Source organism: Notamacropus eugenii, chromosome 3 (assembly GCF_028372415.1).
Source record: "Notamacropus eugenii isolate mMacEug1 chromosome 3, mMacEug1.pri_v2, whole genome shotgun sequence".
Taxonomy (NCBI): Eukaryota; Metazoa; Chordata; class Mammalia; order Diprotodontia; family Macropodidae; genus Notamacropus; species Notamacropus eugenii.
The window spans coordinates 48301419-48324419 of NC_092874.1; the positions used below are offsets into that span (position 1 = coordinate 48301419).

Here is a 23001-nt window from a genome sequence, read left to right on the forward strand (position 1 = left end):
AAGAAGCCTCTCACTAAAAAAGACAGCACAAAATACTAACAACTTTAGCACTATGGGTTTCTGGTGTGTTTCCCCTTTCACATAGGAGCGGTTCTTAACAGTACTATGGCAATCAATGTCTTTTGCAGCAGTTTCTTTCAGTACCTGATCTTGTAATCTTTGCTCCAACAGATTCACCAATCCATGGACATCTCTCATAGGTAGAGCTGTCAAATCTGTCTTACGTATGGCTAGCAGAATGTTTTGAACTTCTAGATAGATTTGCTGAAAGGCATGCAGAAATTCACTTTGCCAATCTGGAGGATTCTCATGGGACTGAGAACTCTCATTAAGCTAAAAAAATATAAAATAATGTCAACTTTCAAGGCAGGGCATTTTTCATATGTTCTAAAAATGATCACATATTCATAATTTTAAAATGACAAATATTTAAACAATCACTTCCAAAAATTGCACTTTTCAAGTATGAAATTTGCAGCAACTTTTACCAACATGAAGGACAAATCTTACTTGAGAAAACAGGGCTCACTGGAAAGATTTTTAAAATTCTGAAAATTCGTATGCTTGCATTATATTTTTGGTGTACCTCAGTTTCCCTTTGCACCTGCATTTTGGCAATTAAATCCACAAGAGATGAGATTACGTTGAGGTAGATTTTTCTATCTTCCAGACAAAATGCAGAAGTTTGCTCAGTAAAACAGGCCTCTCCTTCACTGAAATGTGGTTCAGTAAGAGCTAGCACTTGCACGCCCTCATCATGGACCTCTCTCAGCAACCCCTGTAAAATAAACCCCAAAACCAAAGTGTTGAAATTGTATTCCTGTACTGGACAACTGAAGAATGAAACAGAAAAAGAAAGTGGTATCTGTGTTTCTCTCTAAGGAAAATCAAGCAGGGAATAGCATGCTATGCTTGCTGGGGGCTGAGTGGCATACACTGAGATCTCTAAAAGAGAAGGCCAGCGCAGCACTCAGCCGACCCCTCTTCCTACCAGCATGCTCCTGCTTCATTCAGCACATTGCCTTTTCGAAGCTGCACAGTGGCTATAAGTGCACAGGATATGGCTTTTGGGTCTGTAAAATCTATCCTTATTGCTGCTTTAATCATTATCAAAAAGGCAATAAGCTCTCTCCTGGGATCACAATTCTATGAGTCTCCTTACATAATGTAGTACTTATACCTCCTAATACACCACTGTCTCTAACACAGAAAGGATTTAATCTGATAGAAAGATATCAATTTATTAATACCTTTAGCATCTCTGGAGTTAAGGAATTTTCACGTTCTTCCCTTGGAGTGTCTTCAATATCAAATTCCTGGCTTTGTTGAAGACCGATACCTTGACTCCAATCTAATCCAGAGTTTAAAATAAATAAAAATAATTATTTAGTACGAATAAAAGCATTATAAATTTTATTTATTTAAATTAGAAAAATGAAAGGAATTTTCACATAACAGACAAAAAGATTTCGAATATGCTATTGTGGAAAATGTAACAAAATAAAATTCTATCATGACTTACCACTAGAACACATTTCTCTACTTTGATAAAAGTCAGAGTGTATTGATCCAGGAACTGAAACTACCTATATTGGACAGAACAAACACATTTGAAAGAAGAGCTATTATTGTCTTGCCCAGTAAATAAAAATATCAGCTGGTATGTCTACATGTATGTATGTAAATGAAAAAGAATCTATCACTATTGCTGTAAGGCTTTTACTCTCTCATATGACTCTAGCAACCATCCTGTCAAGCAGGTCCTATTACCAGCATTTGACAGAGGAGGAAACTAAGACAAAGAGCTGTTAAGTGATTTGTCCCAGGGCCACACTGCTACTGAAGTCTGAGGTGTGATGTGACTTCAAGTCCAGCCCTATCCCCATTAGGCTCTTCAGTGAATGCTTTGGGTCCTTCTCTAATGCCAGCAGAAATGCATTTCTGTCCTTTTTTACTATAAATGAAACCATCTATGGGTCCCTTATCAGCTTCTGACCCATTTTAATTTCTTCTTTAGCTAAACATTAAAGAGCTAACCTGGGTACTGATGAGTAAGTGACCTCTTCCCATTTTTCTGTCCAGGAGTCTACTGAAAAGCTCTGCACTTACAGTGGAGACAGTGACTGCTGTACCCCTACCTCTTTGGCTTGTAGGCACTGGTTTGCTGCCTTCAGATTGCTGCACTCCTCTGTCAAGAACTGAATAGTCACCAACCACTTCGTCTTCAAGTTCTCAACCTCAGTGATACGCCTGGCTTTCACGTCCAAGATCTCAGCAGCGTGGAGCTCTTGCATTTGGTTAATTTTTTCATTGAACTGCCTTATTATTTCAGTGACATCCTCTGAAGAATAGGTACTCTGTAAATCACTTTGGATTCCTGTATTTTTAACAGGAACTTGTGGCATCTGATTGCCACTACTGACTTGGAGGATTGTGTCTGTTTGGGATGAGGAGTTTTTACCAATAAGGTGAGAATCTTTTTCAGCAAGAAGCTGTCCAAAGTCCCATGATGCCTTTTTGCTTTCTAATACTATGAGTTCACCTTCTTTTTCTGAATAATATTCAAGGTTTTTCTCGGCTTCCATGAGCTGGTGCTTAGTTTGGCTTAGTTCTTCCTCAAGTGTCCCACTGGTTTCTCTTACCTAAAATAGGAAAGATGGAGTAAGAGAGCTTTCTCATGCAATTTTTTTAGCAACAAATACAAGACAGTTGGAAAAATTTTCATTATCAAGAGTTTTATCTTAATAAATCATGAGGATATAAACTGACCTTTACTGAGATAAAAGGAAAAAACACACGAATGTTTTGTAGAAGTCCACAAATTAGAGGATTAATATCGGAAACCAAGTCCTACAGTCAAAGGTTTCCTTTGTCAGGCATGTTTGTTTATTCTTTAACATTTGCCTGTACCACTGTAATCGATAGCAAGCCCACATATGATGATGATGAGTATTTACATGGCCATTTAAGGTTTGCAAAGCACATTAAATATATTAGCTTACTGGAAACTTACAACAACTCGATGAGGCACATGCTATTATTATCATGAGGGTCACAGGGCCAGTCACTGTCTGAAGCAGGATTTAAACCTAGGTCATTCTGATTTCAAATCTGGGACTATATCTACTGTGCTACTGAGTCACCTGAATAGATCACTATCAAGTGGTTATGGGTTTCCTTCCTCCAGCAAAAAGAGACTTCCATGAAATCTGGCCTAAAAAGCTAACAGTAAAGAGAGTCAGAATAAACCAAACTTCTCAGCTGTTTTGTGTAACTTCTGTCAGGTTCATACTCAGGCATACAGTCCAACTAGAGAAGGTCTATCAGACTGGACAATTAGGGATCATGCAGCTGATTCTAGTACTTCTTCATGCTTTTCTGCCTTAATGATGGGAAGCTCAGCAAACAGACTTCCCTGCTTTCACTTGTCTTGGTGGATCTTGAATGGGCACTACAATGAATACAGTACTATGCAAAAATAAAATAAAGTGGAATGATAGGAAAACATAAGGGAAACAAATTTGGTAAATTTGGTAAACCATGAAATGTCTTCAGACAACTTTAAGAGAAAGAAACTTTACAAGGAACCCAGTGCTGGGAAAGGGTTACTAATGCACTGTGGAGAATAAAACATATTATCATAGCGTCTTGAAAGACCGATCAATCTGGAAGCAGAGAATCCCAGGACCAGAGAGGGGAGCTCAAAGGCTCCTCACGTCCAGTCTCCCCCTCCATTTTCCAGGTGAGGAGGTCCAGGGAGGTGAAGGCATTTCCCTAAACAATAATGGTAAGCATCAAGACAGGATGTGAACCCTGATTTCAGAGCCAGTGTTCTTTCCTCTGTCCCAAGAGAATCTCCACATTCTCACACAGAATCACACTTGTGAGTTTGTGGGAAAACTTACAGGTTGAGAGTCTACTTCCCCAGAAGAAAACTGTGCATCTGAATGAAGTCTTGATATAACAGTCTTGATATAAAAGATGTAACACTAAGAATCAAATGGGAGTTTTGACTATGAAAGGATATGATCTCTTGACTTATACTAAATCTTCCAAAGCTGTGATATTTTTCCTGCCATTAATATATTTAGTAGGTTACTAGTAAATTCTACCTTGAAATAAATTATGATTAAATGTTACATCTATAAACTAGAAAAATTAATTATGAAGAGAAATGATGCATGTTAATCATATTTACTAATGGGAACAGAAGAAAACTAGCTCTTCATTTATCTATACCACTTCATCCTACTGCCACCAATTTCTTGCCTGGTCCAATGGCTTCCCTCATTTTTATTTCATTGTATGGTCCTCCATGTGAACAGGGAAGTGTGGAAGATAAGCTTCTAGGTCGAGGCCCTCTCCCAGTTTAGGGTGTGAAGAGGCAGGATTAGAAGTTGGAAAAGAAGGGAAGGCTGTCCCTCTTCCTCTCCCCCACTCTCAATTGTCCTACTTGTCCATCCTCAGGGCTAAAGAATCTCTAGAATCTGCCCCTAAACCTCCATTTACATTCTAGATTTTATGTAAAAAAAAAAAAACCAAAACAACTAGTTGAAGTCTCTTATCCATCATTTCCCACCTGGCTGCTTGTCCTAGACTTCATGATCTCTAGAAATTTCTCATTCTGCCAGATGAAATCTACTCTGAAATTCATACTTCTTCAGCACCCCTATCCCCTGGGACCACACCCTCCCTCTAATTGGAGATGGTGGCGGCTGGACACTGGAGATTACATTCTTGGCCCTCCATCACACAAGGAAGGCTCTCTGGGAATTCACTTCATCATTACCCACCTGCCTGCTGTCCTGGACTTTATGAAACTTACAGAAACACATCGTTCTCCCACACAAAAGTAACTCTGAATCTCTCACCTCCTTATCGTGCTTCCTGTCTGCAGGACTTTATCACAGCCCTGCAGCTGCACATTAAACAGTGAGCTCCTCAGGGGCAGGGACTATCATGCTTTTCTTTGTATCTTCAGCCCTTAGCTCAGCGTGTAGCAAATACCAGGTACCTAATAAATGTTTACTGACTGACTCCTCAGAAAAATACCTCGGTCTCACTTCAATCCATTATAATTCAGTCAACTCAATAGTACCAAACTATGACTTTCCCTACAGGTCTAAGTAGAAAAAAGAGAAAGCTGAGGAGGAGGGGGGAAATAGAAGTAACTTCCTGTTTCCAACTGTTTCTACTAGTAAAAAAACTAAAATAATCTTTCTGAAAAGCTAGACGGCTGGGGGCAGGGTGGGGCGGCGGTGGAGCCAAGATGGCAGAATAACAGCACAGATTTTCTAGATCGCTCTGCCAAGCCCAGCCAAATACCTGTAAAAAATGGCTCTAAACAAATTCTGGAGCTGCAAAACCCACAGAATGACAGAGTGAAGCAAAACGCCAGCCCAAGACAGACTGAAAGGTTGCCAGAAAGTGTCCATCGCTCCACGCTGGGAGCAGAGCACAGTCCAGTGTGGGCCGCGAGTGCAGAGAGAGGACCTGAGTAGGCCCTGGGGAGACTGAATCTCTCACACCTGTGGTTGTTTCCAGACTTCATGACCCCAAAATGCTGAGGACAAATTGGAAGGTCAGTGGAAAAAGCCTGTGGGACCAGTGAAGGAGAGTGGAGTGGTCTGGCCCCAGCATGAGAGTGGCTGAGGGGGGAGGGGGCAGAGGAACCTGCAACAGTAGCAGCAGGGGCAGCTGATCAAGTGGCTGACAGTACACCCTCCATCCCCACGGGAAGCAGAGAACTACCTTGACAAAGAGCTCAAAAGTCAAGTAAATGGCTAGGGAAATGAGCAAAAACCAGAAAAAGAATCAGACTATAGAATCTTACTTTGGTGACAAGGAAGACCAAAGCATGCAAACAAAAGAAAACAAAGTCAAAGCTCCCACTTCCAAAGCCTCCAAGAAAAATATGAATTGCTCTCAGGTCATGGAAGAGCTCAAAAAGGATTCTGAAAATCAAGTAAGAGAAGTAGAGCAAAAAATGGGAAGAGAAATGAGTGATGCAAGAAAATCATGAAAAATGAGTCAACTGCTTGCTAAAGGAGACCCCAAAGAATGCTGAAGAAAATAATACTGTAAAAAATAGACTAACTCAAATGGCAAAAGAGATCCAAAAAGCCAATGAAGAGAAAAATGCCCTAAAAAAACAGAAGAAAATAATTCCTTAAAGGTTAGAATGGAGCAGATGGAAGCTAATGACTTTATGGAAAATCAAGAAATTCTAAAACAAAACCAAAGGAATGAAAAAATAGCAGACAATGTGAAATATCTCATTAGAAAAACAACTGACCTGGAAAATAGATCCAGGAGAGACAATTTAAAAATTATGGGACTACCTCAAAGTCATGATCAAAGAAACAGCCTAGACATCATCTTTCATGAAATTACCAAGGAAACCTGCCCTGATATTCTAGAACCAGAGGGCAAAATAAACATTGAAAGAATCCACTGATCACCTCCTGAAAGAGATCCAAAAAGGAAAACTCCCAGGAATACCGTAGCCAAATTCCAGAGCTCCCAGATCAAAGAGAAAATATTGCAAACAGCCAGAAAGAAACAATTTGAGTATTGTGGAAGTACACTCAGGATAACACAAGATCTAGCAGCTTTTACATTAAGGGATCGAAGGGCTTGGAATATGATATTCCAGAAGTCAAAGGAACTAGGATTATAACCAACAATCACCTACCCAGCAAAATTGAGTATAGTACTTCAGGGGGAAAAATGGTCATTCGATGAAATAAAGGACCTTCAAGCATTCTTGATGAAAAGACCAGAGTTGAACAGAAAATCTGACTTTCAAACACAAAAATCAAGAGAAGCATGAACAGGTAAACAGGAAAGAGAAATCATAAGGGACTTACTAAAGTTGAACTGTTTACATTCCTACATGGAATATTTGTAACTCTTGAGACTTTTCTCAGTACTAGAGTAATTGGAGGGATTACATACATATAGACAGAGGGCACAGGATGAGTTGAATAGGAAGGGATGATACCTAAAAAAATAAAATTAAGGGGTGAGAGAGGAATATATTGGGAGGAGAAAGGGAGAAATGGAATGGGGCAAACTATCTCTCACAAAAGAGGCAAGAAAAGCTGTTTCAATGGAGGTGAAAAGGGGAGAGGGGAGAAGGAAAAAGTGAAGCTTACTCTCATCACATTTGGTTTAAGGAGGCAATAACATGCACACTCAATTTGGTATGAAAATCTATCTTACACTACAGGAAAGTAGGGGAGAAGAGGATAAGTGGGGTGTAGGGAGGATGACAGAAGGGAGGGCAAATGGGAGGAGAGGGTAATTAGAAGTAAATACATTTAGGAGGGGGCAAGCTCAAAAGAGAGAACAGAATAAATAGGGGGCAGGATAGGATGGAGGGAAATATAGTTAGTCTTTCACAACATGACTTTCATGGAAGTCTTTTGCATAACTAGACATGTATAACCTATATTAATTGCTTGCCTTCTCAGTGGGGATGAGTGAGGAGAAGTTGGAACTCAAAATTTTAAAAATGAATGTTAAAAATCGTTTTTACATGCAACTGGGAAATAAGAAATAAAGGTAATGGGGTATAGAAATCTATCTTGTCCTATAAGAAAACAGAGGAAATGGGGACAAGGGAAGGGAGGAGTATGATAGAAGGAAGGGCAGATTTAGGGGAGGGGTAATCAGAATGCAGTGTCTTGGAGTGGAGAGAGGGGAGAAAATTTGGAACTCAAAATCTTGTGGAAAAGAATGTTGAAAACTAAAAATAAATAAGTGAATAAAAAAAGCTAAAAAAGGCTATGCTTACTTTGGGGATAGGTACAGAAGTTGTAAGACTATGTTATGTTCCATGGCAAGGTGGAATAGAAAGAAATCCTAGTAAGAAGAATCCAGGTAGTCGTGGAAGAAAAGGATGGAGGTGGGCCAATCCCTGGGGCCTCAGAGGGAAAGGGGGAAGAGAAAGGCCCAGGGCCAAGAAGTGGCTTGGTAGGTTTTATCCTGGTAGGTAGGTAGGTGGCACCATCCTTAGAGAGCCCTTCTTCCAGACCACTGAAGAATCCACCTTTGATACAAGAGAGCTTGTCCCCAACCAAGACTGCCATAATCTCTTCCTTGTACCAGTGGACTGAAGCATGGCAAAGCTTCTATTCCTACTAGTTAGCATGAGGAAGAGTTTCCAAGTTCACTGTAGGGATAGCTATCAGCAGGAATTGTGTGGCTGGAATCCCAAGCTGGAACTTTGAATATATTTTCCTTTAAAAATACTGTCATTTTATGGTTCTGTTAGTACAATATTATATTTTAGATAAGACAGTAGACATTATGGACATGGTTTTATTTGGAATAAGGAAGACCCAGCTGAAGTTTCACACATGTGGGTTCTATGACCCTGAATAAGTTACAGTCCTCTCACTGCCCTAGGCCACTCTAAGCCTCCAAGTCTTAGAATGGTTGACTAGTGGTGTGCAGTGATGGAGTTTCTTAACCTAGAGCTCCCCAGATAAATGAAGTTGTAGGTCTGACAAAATAATCTATCTACAATTCAGGTAAATTAGCAGTTCAATAACCTTTTGCAGGGTGTCTATTCTGAGTGTAATAATTGTACATAACACGTCAATGCAAAAATCTTTCCAAGTGCTAAATAATCACATTTGTATAAAGTTTCAAACATAGAATTTTACCTAAGCAAAGTGATCTTGACTCCACTCAATAAACTCTAGGGGCTCCCTCTCAACTCCAGGATCAAATACACTATTGTACAGTGTTCAAAGACCTTCATTACCTGCTCCCCCGCTACAATTTACCCTCTTCCCTAACAATGGTTCCCCTTACCCCACATACACACTCTTCATTCTTCTCTGGGCATTTTCCTTCATGCCTGGAATGTCCTCCCTCTTCATCTCCACCTTGGGTTTACTTGGCTTCCTTTCAGTATCAGCTAAAATATCCCACTTCCGACAGGAAGCCCTTCCTGATCGCCTCTCATGTTAATGCCTTCCCCTATGGATTATTTCCAATTTATCCTTCACATGGCTTGACTGTATCTAGTTTTCTGTCTAGTGTTCCCCCTGCCCCACCAAATTAGGCTGGGGGAGAGCAGGGGATATTTTTTGCCTTTCTTTGTAACCCCAGAACTCAGCACACAGCCTGGTACATAACACAATAGATATGAACTGAATGACTGACAAAAGCCCTGAAAGGAAGGTACTACTGTTACTGTCTGCACATGCTAGGAAGCAGCAAAGACAGATTGTAACCCAAGTGTTCCTGACGCGTGATCCAGCTCTCTTGTCCGCTATATCTCACCGTTTTGTGGACTTGTGAAAGTCAGAGAATGTCTGGGGTTTAGAAAGGAAAATCCTGTATCTGATTTTTGGTTATGTCACGATGACCTAATTACTGCAAAATAAATATATTTTTTACACAATGGAAATGTCACAAATGGTTGACTAACTGCAATCATAATAAAATCACAGAATTTTAGAGCTTGAAGGGACCTCGGGAACAATAAGTTACAATATGTTGATAATGCACATTTATAGATTGCTTTAAGGAGTGCTCTCATCACACTAGCCCTGAGAAGATGGCAACAGTTACATAATAATAATGAATAAAGAAATAAATAAATAATGTCATCTATTCTTGGAGAGATGAGTAACTGACTGGGTCTGACTGGGGCCTCAAATACAGGCCTTCTAACTCTAGGACCTGGGGTCTTGTCATAGCTTCAGAGAAAAACCGTATACAGTGCATATTGTGGAACATACACTAGACTAGTTAAATTTTAATGAAGCTTAATACAACTACCAATCAGTGATAGGAAGATCACTAGACACGGGAGCCAAGAGACCTGCGTTCTGAGCTTTGCCTCTACTGCTAAGTCCCCTGTGCCACAGTTTCCTCCTCTGTAAAAGACGTGAGAAGGTCTTTTTCTGCTCTACAATGCTGTACTGGATTCTATGATTTTAAAGAAGAATAGTTTTTTGGGTTAGCTATCAAATCTGAACTGACCTCAGCTATTCCTCTCTCTTCCCCTTCCTGTCTTCTCTCCTTCTCTGCCTCCTCTGGGCTCTTCTCAAGGTCTTTTTCCAAGGTATTTTTCTCTGCAGCTTCTGCTTGCTGCTTCTTATTCATTTCAGCCATGTGGTCTTCCTGTTGGGATGTTCCAGCAGCCAGTCCTGATGGCTTAGATGCTGACTCTTTCTGGGGCTCTAGCGAAACCTCTTTTATCTGTTGCCCTGAGCCTACATACTCTTGTACTGCTCTGAGCTGGGCCCGGCTCACAACAAGAGCGGCTACCTGTTCTCTGAGCATTTCCTGGAGGCTGTCGATCTCCCTCCGTAGCGCTTCCCTTTCAACCTGGCTCTGCTCTTTCTCATCCTCCAGGTGCTGATTGCGCTGCATAAGCTCTTCTACTTTCTCCTGCATCCACATGGACACCAGATCCTCCGCGGTGACAGGGGCTGTGCCCGGGTCTTCCCGGGTCCCAAAAATTGCGTCCAGGTCCGCAAATGGGCCATCCTCATCCTCTGCGGCATCCTCGGCGCTGACAGTCTGTTCCCAGTCATACTTCTCTTCCTTCAGGACGTTCAGTTCTTCTTTCAGACGATTCATCTTGTAACGGGTCTCCCCGAGGGCCACATGGGCGAGGAGCAGCTCTTCACGTACTCTTTCTGTCTGCTGCTCCAAAGCCAGTTTATTGGCTGTCAGAGTATCCACCTGGTGCTTCAGACTGTCAGACTCCTCTGGGAGAGAAGGACAGTCCACTGGTGTCCTCTGTTCAATACTGGACAATTCCTGGTGAAGTTTTTCAATGACATCATTGAGTTGTTCTATTTCTTCTTTGCTATTTTTCTTTATGCGTTCTTGGTTACTCTTAAGACACTCTAGCTGAGACTCTAGATAATGTATTTCTTCGTCTTTTTCTTGAATAACCTACAAGTTAATGAAAAACTTTTTTATAGCCTGTCAAAAGGTACACTTACATTTTATCCGTTTCATGTTATTTTGGACCAAAACTGGGTACTCAAAAGATTCTGAATATCTTGACTATATCATAGTTTTGACTACATCACTGATTTCAATAAGACTATCTCTTTATTTATCACATCAAAAATTGGAATCACATAGAAAGTATCACCAAGTTCAATATAATTAGATTAAATGTAGTTAAAATTGCCAAAATAAACTTAAGTAAGAAATTATATTCCCAAACAGAATACAAACTCCTTGAGGGCAGGGTTTACTGTATTGCTGTTTTAATATTACCTGAACCTAACCCAGTATTCTTGTACATGGTACACCTTATTTTTTAAAAAAGTTATTATTTTATTTTCCTCCCAATTACATGCAAAAACGATTTTTAACATTTCTTTTTAAGTTCGGAGTTTCAAATTCTATCTCTACTTCCCTCTTCTTCCTCTGCCCTGAGACAGTAAGCAATCTGATGTAGGTTACATATATGTAATCATGCAAAACATTTCCATGGTAGTCACTTTGTGAAAGAAAACTTGAAAAATAAAAAAGAAAGGGAAGGGAGGAGGGAGAAAGAAAGGAAGAAAAAAATAGTATGTTTCAGTCTGTATTCAGACTTCATTAGTTCTTTTTCTGGAGGCAGATAAGATTTTTCATCAAAAATCCTTTGGGACTATCTTGGATCATTGTATTACTGAAAATAGTTAAGTCATTCACAACAGCTGTTCATCATATAATAAAGCTGCAACTGTGTACAATGTTCTCCTGTTCTATTCACTTCGCATCAGTTTATATAAGTCTTTTCAGATTTTTCTGCAATCAGTCTGCTTGTCCTTTCATACGTACATACACATATAAAATGAGGTCATTATCAGAGATACTTGCAGTAAAACTTTTCCCTCCAGTTTTCTTTCTAATTTTGGTTTGCATTGGTTTTGTTTGTGCAAAAGCTTTTTAATTTTATAGAATCAAAATTATTCATTTTACATTTTGTAATGTTCTCTACATCTTGTTTGGTCCAAAATTCTTCTTTTATCCATAGATTTGACAGGTAAAAACTGTTCTATGCTGTCCTAATTTGCTTATAGTCATCACTTTTTACTTATTGATTATGTACCCATTTTGTCCCTGGTGTATGGTGTGAGATGTTGGTCTATACCTAGTTTCTGTTATACTGTTTTCCAGTTTTTGCAGGAGTTTTTGTCAGAGAATGAGTTGTTCTCCCAAAACCTTTGATCTTTGGTTTTACCAAACACTAAATTATTATGGCCATTTACTAAAATGTATTTTGTATCTAATCTATTGTACTGGTCTACCATACTATTTCTTAGCCAGTACCAGATTTATCATTAAGTCCTTTGGGACTATCTTGGATCACTATATTACTGGGAATAGTTAAGTCATTTTCCTAGTTCTATGAAATAATTTTTTGATTGGTATGGCACTGAATAAGTAGATTAGCTTAGGTAGAATTATTATTTTTATTATAGTGGCTCAGCTTACTCATCAGCAATTAATATTGTTCCACTTGTTAAGGTCTGACTTACTTTGTGTGAAAAGTATTTTGTAATTGTGTTCACATAGGTGCTGGGTTTGTCTTGGCAGGCAGACTCCCAAATATTTTGTACTGTCTGCAGTTATTTTAAATGGACTTTATCTTTCTATCTTTTGCTGTTGGACTTTGCTGGCAATATATAGAAATGCTGATAATTTATGTGGGTTTATTTTATATCCTGCAACTTTGCTAAAGTTGTTAATTATTTCAAATAGCTTTTTAGTTGATTCTCTAGGACTCTCTAAGTATACCATCATATCATAAGCAAAGAGGGAGAGTTTTGTTTCCTCACTATTCTAATTCCTTCAGTTTCTTTCCCTTTTCTTATTTCATGTGATATATCTTCAAAAAATGTTTGAATGGAATTTTAAACTTTAACTGCTGAAGTAAAAACAATATCCAGAAAATGGCACCAAAAGCTAAGCCCATACCTATATGTGGTATGTAGGTATATTTTACAACTCTTTTCCAAATAGCTCTAATTGCTCTTCAAAGTTAATAATCTATATACTTATTATACATAAACATAATAATATTAGGTGATATTTATACACTGTGATTATCTTCATCTTACAGATGAGGAAATTATGGCTCAGTGAGATTAAGTGACTTACCCAGGATCACAAAGCTCTTAAATGTCTGAGGACAGACTCCAATCTAAGTCTTCCTGACTCCGAGTCTCCACTATGATATGCTGTCATCAATAACTCTCACAGAGACATTTTCATTATACGTAAGCATTGTGTGTATACGTACATGTGTATGTATACGTGTGTGTGTGTGTGTGTGTGTGTGTGTTAGAATTCCACGAAGAAACATGAGAAAACCAAACATTAAGAAATGCTAGAATGCTGCTGCAATGATCAGAGATGGGCAGGTGGGGGATATAGCGATAAATAAAACAGTACTTAGTACGTAAAAAGCATTAAGTAAAGTTTGAATAACGTAGAAGCCAAAAGGGAATGGAAATATATCAGGAATTCTAGAGGCCTAGAAAGTAAGAAATATTTGAAATCTATTTGCTATCTCCTTGTAGCAAATAGTCCAACATTTCTGCTCTTTATAATTCCAGCTCTACAACTTATTTCAGGTAGGAGTCAATGTAAGATAACTATACCTTCTTATCAGCTGTAACTTCAAGCTGCTTCTGAAGGTCTGTAATATGGTCATTTTGTCTACCAATTTCTAATTTTTTCTCCTGTATCATCTGGGTAAACTTCCCAAATACCTGATGATGGTCCTTTGTAGAGCTATCTTCAAATTCTTGTACAGCAAAACCGAGTCTTTCCATTTCATCCTGTTGACGAACAATAAAACACAATGGCTGGGGTTAGAATGGCATTTTCTGAATGATGTTCCAACCAAAGATTATGTAAATTAGAATGTCAAAATGCACAAGAAAAAAATGTGGAAGAAACAATGATAATGGTGGGTTTGCAAAGAGTTTAGCAACAATCCTATATCCATTTAACTGAAGATGAAACAGAGACTTCTGGGCCCCCAGTCAAGCAGCTGCTCAGTGTCACAGCCAGAATCTGAACCCTCGCATCCTAGCTCCAAACCTAACGCTCTCTACAGTGCACCACATCACCATCCCACACTGCTGCTCACATAGATGGTTACTTGGTTTAAAAAAAAAAAATGTGGTTAAATGCCTTCTTAAGCACTTTGCACTGACATAGTGTTCATGTATAACGTGTAATGGATCCGCATCTGTGCTTCCACGTCACAGCCCAGCTGTAACTGATGTCTCCCCGCAGCAATCACCTGGAGAAACCTCTTCTCCTGCTCGAGGTCCTCAAGGTGCGCCGTACGCTCCTTCTTCTCTATTTCCAGCTGCATGTGCAGTTGCTGAAGTTCTTCATTTTTGTTTTCCAGCTCCTCTCTAAATTGCTCCAATTGTTCCTCTAAGTTCGTGATCTGCATGGTCAAAATGACAAACAGAAACGGAAGAAAGAAGTTCTTTAGACACAATGTTGATTTCCTAAGAGATCCTGTGGAAAAGATGTACGAACTGTGTTCAAAATTATATCTTGAGTTTAGACATGACTGGGTGCTAAGAAACAAATAAAATATGGGGGCTGGACCAGGAGGCTAGATCCCTCCTGGTTCTAATATTGCGCAATTGAAAAAAATCACTATAGTTTTCAGGCAACAATTCTGGTGCACAGATTATTTTTAAAAAGAAGTTAAAAAAGACTCTCCTATTGTAGGACAAACTAAGCACTTTTAAGCTACTAAGTCCAGAGCAGATAAAATTGAGCACCGGCACCTCATGACCTTGTGACAGAGGCTCTACCCTTTCCTCATTTTTATAAATTTGGAAACTGAGGCTGAGTTGTATAATATTAGGTGCTCACAATAGTCCTGTAAGAAGGCTAGGACATGTACAATTACCTTATTGCAGATAACAAAACTAAGTCAGTCAGTTAAAGAGATTCGAAAGTCACACAGACTAAAACCCAGGTCCTTCATCCCCCAGGGCCCAGTGCTCTCTCTACTACGCCACACATTCCATCGTTGCCAGATGAACCTTCCTCAAGTCAATCTGTTCAAAAGCCTGACCAGATCATGGAACGAGGTCCAAGCACCTTATCACGGTTTTCACAACCCTCCATGACATGCTCTGTCTCCCAACAGTTCCCTTCTTCTCCACTCAATGCTCCATCTAGACCAGATGACTTAGTATCCTCTTCCTATGCCTTTGCTTGACTATTTCCTGTTCAGGATTCTCTTTCCCCCTTTACCTACCTATCAAAATCCTGCCCACTCTTTCATGTCAAACAATCAATGAACGTCTGCTCTCTGTTAGGCCTTGGGAATACAAATGCCATGAATAAAACAGCCCTTCTCACCAGCCTCTTTGAAGCTGTCCTTGATACCAGTGGACACTGACCCTCCTCCACTGGCACTTTCTTGATGAGACTGAAAACTTTTTAGAGTACATTATTGTTATGAGTGTAACTGTCTTGTGCTTCCAACAACATGCTATTTGCCCCTCGGAGAACATTACTGAAAGTCAGCCAACATTTATTAAGCACTTCTACACTGAAAAAGATGCTGGGTTAGGTGCTGCCACTGTATCTTCTTTGTTGCCATAGCCCCTGTGATTTCTAGCACAATTACTTTGCAAATAATAGGAACTCAATAAATATTTGCTTAACTCAATTTAGAGTTGAAATATAGTTCTTTCTGTGATAAGGGATAAGAATATGATTGCACGTTTTAAAATTTTAATGAGATGAAACATTTTAAGCACTGTACAAAAATAGAACTACATGATATTTTAGAAAACTATTAAGATTACAAAGGAAAAATAAACATAATTCGGGTTTTAACTTCTAACACAAAAGAAGAGGTGTAAATTTTTATTGCTTTGTTACCATGACTTTGATTTCTACTTTAGAATGAAGAAATTATTAGTAGAGCAGTCCTTTAATGGTCAAAATACAGGCCACCAGAGGATATAGCTAAAACCCCTAAAATGAGGTCGAAAGGTGAGAAACTGAAGGCTAGAAGGGCCTTCAAAGATCATCTAATTCAACTTCCTCATTTTGCAAATGAACTAACGGGCTCATCGAGGTGAAATGATTTGCCCAAAGTTATAGAGGGAAGTGGAAGAGCTGGAAGTGTATTTTTGCTTCATATCATTTTGCTTCATATTTAGCTCTCTTTCTGCCACACAAAGTTTTTTCTGTTTTATCATTAGTAAGGACAGCCAGAGATCTGTTTATCACTCCTTCTCTATCCCTGCCCCAGCGTGAAGTGGCTTGCAGCTTGGAATTGGGTTTCCTGAAAGGAGGCTCCTTGGATGGACAGCGTGAGTACATCAGAGAGGTCTGCACCGTCCTTTCCTCCACATTTTCACCAGGGAGAAGGTGATCCACCTAACCCTCACTCCTTTCCAACAGCCTCAGCATGAACTCTTAAGGGTAGCTGAGTGCTTTCTTAGCACTGCCTCATTTATTTTGTGTTTCAGCTCCCTATTAATCAACATTCTGGCCTTTCCTGAGGGGTCATTCCTCTTGGCAGAGAAAACAGAAGAAAACTCAAGTTGAAAAGTTCTGTTTTCTCTTATGATCTCAAGTCACCCTGAGCACTGGTCCTCTTCTTTTATCTGCCTCTTTCTTCTAATACAACTTCAAAAAAAAAAAAAAAAAGAACCCACTGCCAAACAACTTTTTTTTTCAAGAACCTTAAGTCAGCCTCTCAGATTGTTTTGAGTTTTAGTGTTTCTGATAATATTTTCTTAGCATGTCTTTCTGACTGGTTTTCTTAAAAATTATTTCTAATTCACTTGGGACTATCAGAATAAACATCAATTTTGAATTTTTAAAAATCATGTTTCTTTATCCCAAGTGGTCTTTCTCTCTCAGAAAGAAAAAAATATACTGAATACATACTGAAAAAAAATTAGAAAATTACTGTATTTTTATTACATAAATAAATTGTGGAAGTTCAATCATAAGATAGTTTAGGAAGGGGTGAGGAGTAGGGATATTCACATAGTAAAGATACTGTTAAAGTAAGTTCACAGAGAAGACAAATACTACTTATTAAAAAAAAATCACAATTTCTAAGCAAAACCTATTGCTGCACAGTGATGTATCTTTAAGAAGGCAAATTAAAATTTTTTAGTTAACATGCTGAAGTATTTTAGACAAAATCTCTTAAGTTCAACTGACGTTTTTAAAATAATAAAATAATTAAAATATCAGTTTTTAAAATTAAGAATTTTTAAACCTCTTTCTCCTTTCTATCTAAAGCTTCTCGTTCTGCCTGTAATTGTACTTCGAACGGCAGTTCTTTGGCTTCTACAGCTCCAAAATGTTTTCGGTTCTCCACCTGTAAAAAAACAATGAAACATAAAAAATGTTTTCTCAATTTTACATAAAGGGGTGTATATATATATATATATATATATATATATATATATATATATATATATATATGTATAAACATACATATATATATATAGATATATGTATAAACATACATATATCTATATATATATATAGATATATAGATATATGTATAAACATACACACACACACATATATATATGCATATAAAATGAAAAATTATAATGCATAATTGTAGAGGAAAATTAGTAGTACAGCTCTTCCAAAACAGTGTTGCCACTTTAGCAGATCTTTTGTAGGTACTGATTCTCTCTCTCTCCACCTCCTTTCTTTCTCTCCCCTCTTATTCAGTCCATTCCATTCTGTATAACTCTTGTCTGCATCATTCTTTTTAAAAAGTAAAGTTTTCTTTTAATAATAAACACAAGCATTTCAACATACAAAGAGCAGAGGATTATATATCCAGTTGAGAACTTCACACATATAGTTTTAAGTGTGTCAAATTTAAAATGGGGAAAGCAAAACTACCCGGGTTCTTTGCATCCCTTCCTGTAGTACTTTCTGCTCTTTTCTCTGTATTTAAAAAGTTTTACTGATATCCTTTATTTCTTTTTCCACATCACTACCACTATCCCCCACCTACCTACCACAGAGTGGATGGAATAACTAAACAGTCATTTATTTCTCTTTCACCCAGGAACCCTAAGGGTCTTCCCCTCCCAGTTTGATTTTTTTTTTTTTGATTAAAGGGGTCATCCCTTGAGTAACTTAAAGAAGTCTATTCATTAAATGGGTGTATCTCACTTAAAGTAAGATTGTGATAAGACCTAAGCCTGAAAGGGCCAAGGTCTCCCCCACTGCATCTTGGGCCATCTCCAGTCATCCTGATGAATATCATGCCACTGGACCCAGATGGCTCAGGAGGAGAAAGTGAGGCTGGTGCCCTTGCGCAACCCTCCCTCACTCAAATCAAAGGCAACTGCAAGTCATGTCATCATCTTGATGTCATGGTCCTCTTTGAGAACAAAGGACAAACACACGTAAACAGAAGCTCTCTTTTGTAACAAATCAATCAAGCAACAAGTTCTTATTAAACATTGTCGATACAAATACAAAGCAATGTAATAATCCCAGCACATAAGGAACTTACACTCTAATGGGGGAAGACCTCAAGCACTCATAGAAACAATGAAGATCATTACCACAATATTGAAGTCCCTAATAGAAGGGCAGGAAGAGGGGAGAGAAGGAGGATAGTGAGTCAGGTACTTAGCTTTCCAAGAAATGAGAAGCAGTCACTATGATTTGGGATTGCGTGGAAAATTTTGATCGATTGAGTAAACTTCAAAGGAGGAAAGGTTTAGTGAAGGAGATAGGTGTAGAGTGTGATGGGAAACAAGGGGTACTGACTCCCCATCCAGGACCAGTATATGCTGGGTAGAGGGTGTGAGAAAAAGTATAGTCAATGCTGAAGAGGAAAGATGGGGATGCAGAGTCACTGGGGGGAATCAGGTCTCAGTGTGGGCTGAGAAATGGCAGGTGAGAGAAAGAGGTCCAAGATCAAGAGGAACTAGTTCAAGGTGAAACAGAAAGTGTATAGGACACAGGTGAAGAAGACTGGAGAAAAGGATCAGAGAATGGGGGAGGGATGAGTGTGTGGGAAGTCAGGTTATGGAGAAGGGGCTGGAAAACATCGTCTCTTAGTACTAGGAATAAAAAAGAAAGAGAAGGAGCCACAGGGACAACAGAGAGAGGCAGATGAAATAATCTCTTCTAAACTCTCTGCAGTCTGATTTCTGATTTACATTAGTCAACTTAACTGCTATCTCCAAAATTACCAATGAATTATCTCTTAACTGACAAAGATAATGGCCTTTTCTCAATCCTCAATCCTTCTTGACCTCTCTGCAAACTTTTGGTTGATCAACTGCTTCTCCTGGACATTACGTTCTCTCTAGGCACTGGTGAAACTGACCTTTCCGGCTTCCCCTTCTACTTGCTCCTTCTCCACCTCCTTTGCTGGATCTTCATCCAGGTTACACCCACCAGACTTGGGTGCTCTGCAAGGACTGTGCTTGGACCTCGCATCTTTCCCCTCTAGACTATCTCCTTTGGTGATATCACGAGGTCCTATTTATTTAGCCCTGACTTCTTTCTCTTAACACAGCGCCTGGCACCTGATAAATTAGTGATTCATAAAAAAGTTGTTCCCTCTCTTCCTTCCTTCTCCTGTCCTCTAGTCTCCACCATCAACTGTCAATTGGATACCTTGAAGTGGATGTATGCTAGATAGCTCACACCTGAAACAAAACAATTATCTTTCCTCCCATCTTTTCTATTTCCCTTTTACTGTGGAGAGGCCCACCAGCCTTCAGTCAGGCAGATTTTCACCTGAGGTATTATCCTAGATTCCTTATTCACTCTTATTCCAAATATTCAATCTGTAACCAAATCAAGTACCTCTCCTATACATCCTGTCCTGCCTTCTAATATAGCCACCACCCCAGTGCAGACCCTCCTCACCTCATGCTTGGACTTCTGCAACACCCTTGTTGGTCTCCCTCATTCCAGTCCATCCTCCTCTCAACTGTCCAAGTGATTTTCCTAAAGTATGGTTTGACTAATCACCCCCCCCTCCCCCCCGCCCATCTCTCATGACTCCTTTTAATTCCAGGATCAGCCTTTAAAACTCTTCATAAGTTGGCTCCTTCCTACCCTTCCAATCTTCTTAGACTTGACACTCTCCACGTTGTACAATCCAGTGACACCTGCCTTCCTGCTGTCCTACCTACCCTCCATCATCCAACTGCCCCCCCATGCCCAGAATGCTCTCCTTTCCTTATTTCCAACCTCCTAGCTTCCTTCAAGATTCAGTTTAAATCCCACTTTGTGTAAGAGGCTCCCATTTGCAATGTCTCTATATGGTATATATACAGTTGTTCATCAATTGTCTCCCTCATTAGAATGTGAGCTTCTTAAGAGCAGGGACACTCTTTTTATCTTTCTTTGCAGTCACTCAGTGTGCAGCACAAAGTAAGATCTTGATAAATGTTCACACACTAAGACACTGGCTCTGTTTCACAATGCTATCTTATTCTGCATCTCTATTGCCTACTTTATAATGTTCCTCAAGGGTAGGACGTTCTAATTTTGTCTTTGTATTTCCAGTACCTAGTCCTGGGCCATTTCCTTGCTAGCCCCACATCGGTCTGGAGCAGAAACCACCTTCTGAGGACTTGAGTCCTCCGGCTGCAGAACTCCTGCACTACGCCCCATGGGACTGAATGGTGAGTGCCTCAGCCCGCCCACTGTTCCTGGAGGACTACAGTAACGTATTACTGTATAGCCAGGCCAACTTGCTGCTATGCACAGTATCACCCTATGTTACACTCCTCCTTCCAGTTCCGGGACCATAATCAAATCAATACTGCCATTACCACCCTTATGACTCCACTCATCATCCTGATAATTATACAAATCAACACCCCCACCTCAGTCACTACTCCTTATACAGGCTTAAATCTGCACTAAGACTTTTGGGACACCCGTGTATGTGGTACACCCCAACTTAGAATCTAAGTTCCTAGAGAACACAGAATGTGCTCCCTTTGTACTTGTATCCTCAGGGTTTACTTAACACACAGTAAGTGCTTAATATGGGTTTCATCATTCATTAATTGCTCACTGATTCACCATCAGTCTTCTGAGGTCTTTGCAAGTTGTTTTCCTTTATGTTCCTATTGGAGGGGAGAGATGCTAGGGCACGGAGACCAATTAATAGGCTATACTGACAGCCCAAATAAGAGATGGTGAGGGCCTGAACTAGAGAAGGACAGACAGGAGAGATGTTATAGAGGCAGAGAAGGCAACTTGAATGGATCTCTGAGGGAAGAAGGGTGAGGGGGAATTCAGAGTTAATGATGCTGAGGCTACGAACAAGTGTGAATGGAAGGATGGCAGTACCCTCCACAGAAATAGTGAAGCTAGAAGATAGGTGGATCTGTGGGGGGAAATGACTTCTGTTTGGATAGTAAGTATGAGACACATCATCTGATGGTTCAAAAAGCAGTTGTGCACTGGTACTCCACAGATAAGTTGACTAGATAGATCTGGGAGTTATATGCACAGAAATGATAATGACATACTCATGGGAATTGATTAAGTCACCAAGTCAGAGATGAGGACAGAAGCTTGGAAAACATACATTTAGGGAGTGTGATATGGATGATGAGCCAGCAAAAAAGAACGAAAAGTCAGTCGGGTGGGGAGGAGAATTGAGAGAGCATTTTTATGAAAATTCAGAGAGGAAAAGATAAGTCAACAGGATGAAAAGCTGCAGAAAAATCAAGAAGGATATCATTATCCCTCACACTGTTTTATGAGTAAAGGAAATGGCTTCCTACAAAATGTTAGATCTGCTTTGTTTCTCATCTTTTTGTTATGATACTTCTACTTTCATTTATGAAGGCTTCATGGCATAATGCTTTTTAGTTGGACCCTATACTGATCATTCTGTAGACTCATTTTTTTTTCTTTACTTCTTTTTGATTTTGGAGATAATACTCTTCTTAGTTATCTATCATTGTCCTCTGTGATGTTTTGCAAGTGGGCTTGTATTCTAAATCACTGTCACCTCCTAATGGCCATCTCTCTCTTGAAAAGGATTATTTTCTAGCTGAGGCAGGTCATGTATTCCCTTATCTTACTTGCTGAGATGTCTGTTTTGCACTGTGTAAATTGCAAACAACGACAGAGTTAATGTCTTTATTTTGTTCAAACAAGTCAAAAACAGAGCTGTAACTCATCTACCACCCAATCAAAATAAAACAGAACTTGTTCTTTTAATAAAGGAAAACAGAAAAATAAAACTAACCAGTAAAAAATGACCACTTCTGGTAGCTCCTGTAACATTCCACATGCCTAATCAGCCCACCTTGCTACTGAAAGGTGGGAGATATACTTTATCTTCTGGGAGTAAGCCTAGTTACTGCGCTTAGTCTGAGCTCAGATGTATTTGAGTGCTGTTATTTAAATTACTGTAGTCACATCTTACATTGCTCTTCTGGTCCCGCTTTCTTTACTCTGCATGTTCTCCTGTTTTCCAATCTACCTATAGTTTTCATTTGTCATTTATTAAAACCTCACCTCACTTACCACAACTTATTCAGACACTGCTCATTCAAAGGGCATTCATTTTGAGTCTAGTTGTCTTTTGTAAATAAGTCACAAAAACATATTCTTAGGAATATATACCCATCCAGTAACTTCAATAGAAATTGGATAATTGACAGTTTATGCATTATTTGTCAAATGAACCTTTATAGAATAAAGTTTACCTTTTGTAAACTGTTCGCACTAGTAAGTAATGCTTGCTCCAGTTCCCTTATTCGGGATTCCAGTTTCTCAATTTCTTTATTCCGTTCTTGCACATCTCTTTGAAGCTGCTCTTTCGAAAGCAAGAGTTCACTGCATTTGTCTGTTTTTTCGTTGAGATGATTTGTTAACTGCTCAACCTAGCAAGATAATACGCAAGATAAATTTGGATAAATTTATATATAAATAAATGTTTTAATATAATGATAACAGCAGAAAACAATCTGTTTCTATTACAATAGTGCT

General features: G+C 39.2%; 1 protein-coding gene across 3 annotated transcripts in view; it reads right to left on the reverse strand.

Moving 5' to 3' along the window:
* Positions 1 to 23001, reverse strand: part of LOC140530903 (A-kinase anchor protein 9-like) — a 67242-nt gene that overhangs the window by 26643 nt on the left and 17598 nt on the right. For all 3 annotated transcript variants that reach the window (XM_072650026.1, XM_072650025.1, XM_072650027.1), the window contains exons 6-15: positions 22719 to 22895; positions 17264 to 17365; positions 14288 to 14440; positions 13638 to 13817; positions 10003 to 10926; positions 2139 to 2642; positions 1523 to 1586; positions 1251 to 1351; positions 587 to 778; positions 145 to 333 (exon numbers count right to left, since the gene is read on the reverse strand). In XM_072650026.1, the coding sequence (XP_072506127.1) occupies positions 145 to 333; positions 587 to 778; positions 1251 to 1351; positions 1523 to 1586; positions 2139 to 2642; positions 10003 to 10926; positions 13638 to 13817; positions 14288 to 14440; positions 17264 to 17365; positions 22719 to 22895 (2586 nt within the window). The remainder of the gene's footprint in view (positions 1 to 144; positions 334 to 586; positions 779 to 1250; positions 1352 to 1522; positions 1587 to 2138; positions 2643 to 10002; positions 10927 to 13637; positions 13818 to 14287; positions 14441 to 17263; positions 17366 to 22718; positions 22896 to 23001) is intronic.